Below are 7,297 nucleotides of genomic sequence, written 5' to 3'. Positions count from 1 at the left end.
TATGTCTTTGTACACCTTTTAGAAACCGCTTCATCAGCGGGTGATTAAAAGCTGTTCTGTCTCCGAACACTTCGTGGCAGGAAGAGATGGCTGCAGCGTACGTTTTAATCGTGCTGAATGCCAACTTCCTATCCATCAGCTGTTGAAGAAAGGACAGCACGCCACCTAATGGACACGAGGTGGCCTCCAGACCTTTCTCTGTACACCAGCGCTGAAAAGCCGTCCACTTTGATGTGTACAGGGCTGTGGTAGATGCAGCGCGTGAATCTTGAATTGTGCGCACTACCTCCTGAGGGAGACCCATCTTCTCTAAGCGGGACCGCTCAGCGGCCAGACCCACAGGTGCTGGCCTATTTCCGGGTAACTCCTGATCGCTCCTCCTGCTTGAAGGAGAGCATCTTCCCTCCATGGCAGTTTCCACGGGCGACCTGACAACAGACGCTGCAGGACTGGGAACCATGGTGCGTTCATGCGCTCGGGAGCTATCAGGAGAGCTGTCAGTCCTTCCTCCTGAACTCGGTTCAGGAACCGTAAAATCAGAGGAGGAGGAGGGGGGAACGCGTACAGAAGCGTTTTGGGCCACGGGCTGTGAGCAAATGCATCCACCCCCAGCGGTGGATTGTCTCGTGGGCTCAGGGAAAACCATAATTGACACTGAGCGTTCTCTCGCGTCGCAAACAGGTCCACAGCTGCTTTGCCAAACTTCTGCCACGTCTGAAAACATCAGGTCTGGATGGAGGGTCCAGTCCGCGTGACGTGGGCCGCCCCTGGACATCACGTCTGCTCCTCTGTTCAGAACGCCGGGTATGTAAACCGCTCTGATGGAAAGCAGGTTTTGGTGAGCCCAACACAGTAGCTTCCGCGCAATGTGTAACATCTGGGCCGAACGCACACCCCCCTGGCGGTTTATGTACGCAGCAGTCACCCTGTTGTCTGTGTGAATCAACACGTGTTGATTCTGTAGCACGGGAGCAAAATGCTGAATCACGTTCAGCACTGTGCGACACTCCAAAACATTGATGTGGGCTGATGTGTGGTGGGGCCACAGCGCCCCTACTGCTTGAGATAAGCATGTCCCCCCCCAGCCTGACAGCGACGCGTCCGTGAAGACTGACACGTGTGATGAGGGTCTGCTGACGGGGACTCCCTCTGACAGAACCAGGGTGTTTCCCCAGTGTCGGAGGTCTGCTCTCACGGAGGGAGGGACAGTGATCATCCGTCTCTTTTGTTTTACTGGATCCACACGCAGACGCGTAAACCACCTCTGGAGGCGTCTCATGTGTAACAAACCCAGCGGGACCACTGTGTGAGCTGATGACATCATTCCCAACAGCTTCATGACGGAGATGGCTGTTACCACTTTGCCAGGTCTTACGTGGCGAAATTGGTTTTTTAGAGTGTCGATTCTTGTTTGTGATAAGCGAGCCGTCATGGTAATTGAGTTTAATTCCACTCCCAGATAAACAATTGTCTGGGCCGGGAAAATCGAGCTCTTCTTCCAGTTTATGGCGAAGCCCAGATTTAACAGGTGTGATGCCAACACCTGAGCCTGTATCAATGCTTCCTGTCTGGAGTGAGACAGGAGCAGCAGGTCGTCCAGGTAAAACAAAACTCTCATCCCTGCTCTGTGCAGTGGATGCAGGGCTGTCTCCACACACTTTGAGAACGTACGAGGCGCGAGGGAGTACCCGAAAGGCAGCCTGTTGTACTGGTACTTCATCCCTTGAAAGGCGAAACGCAGAAATTTTCTGTGTTTTGGGATGATTGGTATGTGAAAATAAGCATCTTTTAAATCGATGGAGACAAACCAGTCATTTTTTTTGGATGTTGTCCAACAGCTGTCTGTTCATCAACATGTGAAAAGGTCTGTTCATGATCGCTTTGTTGAAAGCTGACAGATCCAGAATCGGTCTCATCCCTCCGGTCCTTGGGGACCAGGAAGTAGCGTGAGTAAAACCCTGTGTTTTCCTCCTCGTTGGGAACTCTTGAGATTACACCTTTTATCAGAAGCTCTTGGACTTCTGCATTTAAGGCTGAGACTTGGTCTGGTGATGACAGGACCATTTCTATAACTCCTCCGAACGGAGTGGGTCGGGTTGCAAACTGCAGCGTGTAACCCTTGCATAACACTCTGTCCATCCATCTGTCCGGTGAGCATGTTTTTAACCACTCTGCGTGACGTTCGTGGAATGGACGTGCGTTCAAATGATGTGCCGTGTTTTGAACGTATGTCATCCAAAACTCCGCCTCGACCGCCGTCATGCGTCGCGGAAATGTTTTCCGCGTGACCCAAGGCGAGGCTTCCTCGAAAGGGCTGTTCTGCGCGCGCCCGTGCGCTGTGTCTGGATCGCAGACCAACCTTCATGTCCGGGCGGGGCGGTGTACGCTGAGGCGAGGCGTGTGTCAGCTGATGACGTCGAGAGGCTGCATGTTTAACGTCGCTGTGCGAACGTTGAGAGGTGGAGGGCGTGACGTCATCAACGCCGTGCTGTCGAAGTGAAGGTTGTGAGCCTCGCGGGAGCGCACGTTTCCTCTGGAGGGACGCGCGCCGCTCTCGCTGAGGGCGGGGCCCATCATTGGATTCATTCAGCTGTCTCACGCTTATGCCGCCGTGAGCTGCTGATCGCTGAGACGCGATGGATGACGACCGCTCGCGTTCATTCAGGAGAGGCGTGTGTTGTTTTCGCTGAGAGCGGGGACCTCCACCGGACCCGGCCTGCGGTCCCACATTTATCCCGATGTGAGCCGGTGAGCGCCGGGCAGCTGTGCGTGCATCATCGACACAGTGCCGTTTGGATGGAGGCTGCTTGTCTCGCTCGGGTGCGCGTTTAACACCGTTTGGGTGGTGATCGTGCGGGTCTGATTGACAACAAGTTATTTCGCTTACCGTGGTGTCACGTGAGCGTCTGGGCATGTGAAGGAGCGGCGGTGGGTTTAAAAAACCTTTATTTAAGGCCACCGGCTCTCTCTGTGTGGAGGATGTGTGTGTAGCGGCTGTGAGCTCATCCGAACTTACAGACTGGCTAAAAACAGGCATTTTGATCTTTGAAAAATCCTTTATTTCAATTCCTGTGTCATTTATACACACATCCTCCGCAGACCGTCATTTTTTAGAACTTCTCCCTCGTGAGCTCTGCGGTTTGTTTGCCCCGAGCGCCGTCTGCAGGCGATCTCTGGGGAAACGCTGAAGTGCAGGCTGCCGGACTGAGGAGGGGTGGTCTCTGGCGGGCGGGGCTGGTGGTGGAGCTGGGCGAGACGAAGCTGCTGCTGCCGTGGAGCGTCGATGTTTCTGCCTCTGCTCTCGACGATCTCTCCAGCGGGCTGGGGGACGGGATGAGCCGCGCGGCTTGATGAGATGGCGCACAGTGCTTCCGAACAGCGCGTCCGATGAGATGGGGCCCTCCATCAGGTCTTTGTGCAGCTTTTCCGGCAGCAATGGAGAGTGACGGAGCCAGATGGAACGTTGGATTACCGTCATCCACGCTGCAATCCTCGACAGGCAAACCGTGGAAGCGGCGCACATGTTGAGGATGGCGTCTGCCGATCTACACAGGGAGCTCTTTGTCTCCTCCGGCAGGTCTGAGGCCTCCAGCCTTTTCGACATGCTAAATGCTAGCAGCGCACGTTGTTGCTAACTGCGGCTGCCTGAAAACACGTCGGTGGGCTCGATTGGAGAGCTTGGTCGCCGTCTGGTTCCTCCGGAGGGACGGGACGCTGCTCCGACCTGGGCAGCTTCGCTCCGGAAGCTTCCGCGAGGCTTGGCTCCAGGGGGGGGAACCGAGGAAAAGCGTCAGCTGCCTTACAGAGGGAGTTCTTTGTCTCCAAGGCAGGTCTGCGGCCTTCAGTCCCTTGGACATGCTATATGCTAGCAGCGCACGTTGTTGCTAACTGCGGCTGCCTGGAAACACGTCGGTGAAAAATAACCTTTCCGCCGATCATCCGAACTGGCGGGAAAAGGCGAGGGACGTAGAAAAAAAGGGGTCCCTTCATGTCAGCCTCCTCCCGGGTTCCGCCGGGCAACCCCTGAGGGCGCTGTCGGCCGGGAGCGGTGTGATCGCCGATGCGAAACGAGGTGGGATGGGGTGAGCATTCACTCAGCCCCCCTCCACCTACACTACGCTCCCCAGGAGGGAATGAGCAGCGGGGGCTGCAGCTGAGCACACCTTGCCCCGGAGGAACCATCCGGTTCGCCCCGAGGGTCGGCGATAAGAGGAAAAAACACAAGATGGCGTTGTCCAGCGTGTAGTGACCTGTCACTGGGAAATGTTCCCCGACGCTTACCTTGGAATAAGACTGCTGTCATCTTCTCCTCGGGGAGGAGAACTCACCGGACGGCCGGAGGTCGACTGCCGGGCCAAGCATCCTTCACAAAGGTTGGTCATATACACAATTTATCTTCTTTGTTCTTCTGACAGTGCTATATTAGCTCGCTGAAGAAAAAATGGGAGCCGATTTCCCGCTCTTAACGTAATTTATACGGACCGGGTGGGGCCCACACAGCAGGTGGGCGTGGACTAATTTTTTTCAGTGCTTATGCTCTGCATAACGGGATAAACCCACTAAGCGACAGCTCTTAAAGGGCGAAGCCTATATGAAATAGAACATACAGTACATTAAAAAAAAACATACACAACATACAGAAACAGTCTACTGGTCTGCCCAGGTGAAATACACTGCCTGGCCAAAAAAAAGTCGCCACCAAAATAAAGGTCACATACTAATATTTCGTTGGACCACCTTTAAATTTGATAACACCATGCATTCTCAGTGTCATTGTTTCAATAAGCTTCTGCAATGTCACAAAATCTATTTCCATCCAGTGTTGCATTAATTTTTCACCAAAATCTTGCATTGATGACGAGACACTAGTCATGATGGGTGCATCACTTCACCTGCCTCTCTTCTTACCCTGATGCACCCATCATTCTGGAACAGGGTCAATCTGGACTCATCCGACCACATGACCTTCTTCCATTGCTCCAGAGTCCAATCTTAATGCTCCCTAGCAAATTGAAGCCTTTTTTTCCGGTTAGCCTCACTGATTAGTGGTTTTCTTAAGGCTACACAGCTGTTCAGTCCCAGTCCCTTGATCACGATCATTCAGGATTTTTTTCCAGCCACATTTCTTACTCGAAGACAATGGGTCCCCACTATCCTTCCAGTTTTTAATAATGTGTTGGACAGTTCTTAACCCAATTTTAGTAGTTTCTGCAATCTCCTTAGATGTTTTCTCTGCTTGATGCCAATGATTTGACTCTTCTCAAACAGACTGACGTCTTTTCCACGACCATGTGATGTGTCTTTTCTACATGGTTGTTTAAGAAATGAGAAGCAACTCATTGCACCAGTTTGGGGTTAAATAACTTGTTGCAGCTGAAAGATAATCACCCATGCAGTATTTATCCAAAAGGAAGCTTGTACCTATTTGCTTAGTTAAATCCAGGTGGCAATTTTTTTTTTGGCCAGGCAGTGTATAATGATCTGTTAAACTGAACAGGAGTAATCATGCCAGCTTTTGAATCATTAGGTAAAAAAATTCACTAAACGAACATTTGAAAAATGTCAATTTATGATTTAGAGGATCTTAGAGCTGGAGGCCATGCTGTTTGAGGCTCTGCAGCAGGAGGAGGAGACCAGGATTATGGGATTAAAGACGGGGGAGGGTCACCTCTCTGAGACTTTGACAGAAGAAGAGAAGGAGGAGCTGAGGAGAGCCATGAATCAGTGGAAACGAATCGTGATGTGTGAACTGAGAGAAAGAGATGTTCAGATCCTTCGAGAGAGGATGGAACTGCTTCAACTCACACAGCAGGTGAACATCTAACCCTCACTGAAATATCCTCCTCTATTACTAACAATAAATGCTTGTTGAAATGAAGGACGATAAACAACAAAGGTCATGCTCAATCATCTAGGTACCAAATCCAATAATGCTCAGTCAGGTCATCTGGACAGTTTCTTTGAGCATTATTGGAGGGAAGCTAAAGGGAGAGGACAATAAAAAGTAGGGATGGGGCCGATCCGATCCAGTATCTGTGTAGGGCTCCGATACCAGCATAACTTACGCATCGGATTTTCCAATCCAACCTGCCGATATTTCCGATCCATGATGCATGTCTGTGGTTGTGCTGCACGTTGGCTTCAAACTATGGAATGGATTTCCTGAAGGGAGGGGTGTCTCATGAACCCAGAGTAATAAGAACCACCATTCAGGAAATCCATTTCATAGTTTGCAGCCAGCTACAAAGTGAGGACTGAGTTAGCAGCACTGTGGCTAATGGCTAACCAACTTTTCATCTAAACATGTCTGCCGTGTGGAAGTATTTTACACTAGAAACACAAAACAAGACCGCAACGTACAATGTCTGCAGAGCCATAGCACCACATTAAACCGCTATAAAGTTAGTTTTACGTTGGACATTCAAGCTCCGGGGCTTCAGAGGTCTGTTATTTTCGTTCAGTCCGGAGAAGGCAGTCTGATTTCAGTCAGTCACGCTCTGTCTGACCCGCTCAGTCTGTCCATGTCGGAGGAGGGGCAGACTGAGAACGGCTGACCGAGATCAGAATGCTTGCTGCGGATTGAACAAGAAGAACACATCGCAGAAGCCCCAGAGCTCAAATATTTACCGAGAAGTTGCTAAACTTCATCCTGATTGATGACCAAGTACCATCAGTTGTAGAAAAAGAAGGATTTCGCAGCTTGATACTTGCAGCCAAGATATAGTTTACCCTCCAGGAGATATTTATCAGTCCAACAGTAGACAATCATAAAAAAACATATGATTAGAAAATTACACACACATATATATATATATATATATATATATATATATATATATATATATATATATATATATATACACATATATATATATATACACACACACATATACATACACATATATACATACATATATACATACACACACATATACACACACATATATATAATAATAATAATAATAATGTCATCACAATGTCAGCACTGTATGTTTCCAGACAATGGCGAAATTAGTCTCTGCATTTAACCCATCCACCACCAGGTGGTGCAGTGGGCAGCTATTGAAAGCGCCCGGGGGGCATTTTGGGGATATATATACACACACAAACACACATATACATATATATATATATACACACATACACACGCATACATATATACACACACACACATATATATATATACACACACACACACACACACACACACACACACACACATACATACACACAGACACACATACACACACACACACACACATATATATATATATACATACACACACACACACACACA

The 7,297-nt window shown here is 49.6% G+C and overlaps 1 protein-coding gene across 1 annotated transcript in view; it reads left to right on the top strand.

The window, feature by feature from the left end:
• Nucleotides 1-7,297, top strand: part of LOC119423588 (janus kinase and microtubule-interacting protein 3-like) — a 185,403-nt gene that overhangs the window by 135,701 nt on the left and 42,405 nt on the right. Inside the window, exon 13 of the mRNA XM_037690987.1 lies at nucleotides 5,579-5,812. Within this exon, the coding sequence (XP_037546915.1) occupies nucleotides 5,579-5,812 (234 nt within the window). The remainder of the gene's footprint in view (nucleotides 1-5,578; nucleotides 5,813-7,297) is intronic.

This window comes from Nematolebias whitei, chromosome 17, assembly GCF_014905685.2.
Source record: "Nematolebias whitei isolate Nwh7 chromosome 17, NemWhi1, whole genome shotgun sequence".
NCBI classification, from domain to species: Eukaryota; Metazoa; Chordata; class Actinopteri; order Cyprinodontiformes; family Rivulidae; genus Nematolebias; species Nematolebias whitei.
Note: the sequence above shows the minus strand (reverse complement) of the source record. Positions and strands in the feature narration are given on the sequence as shown.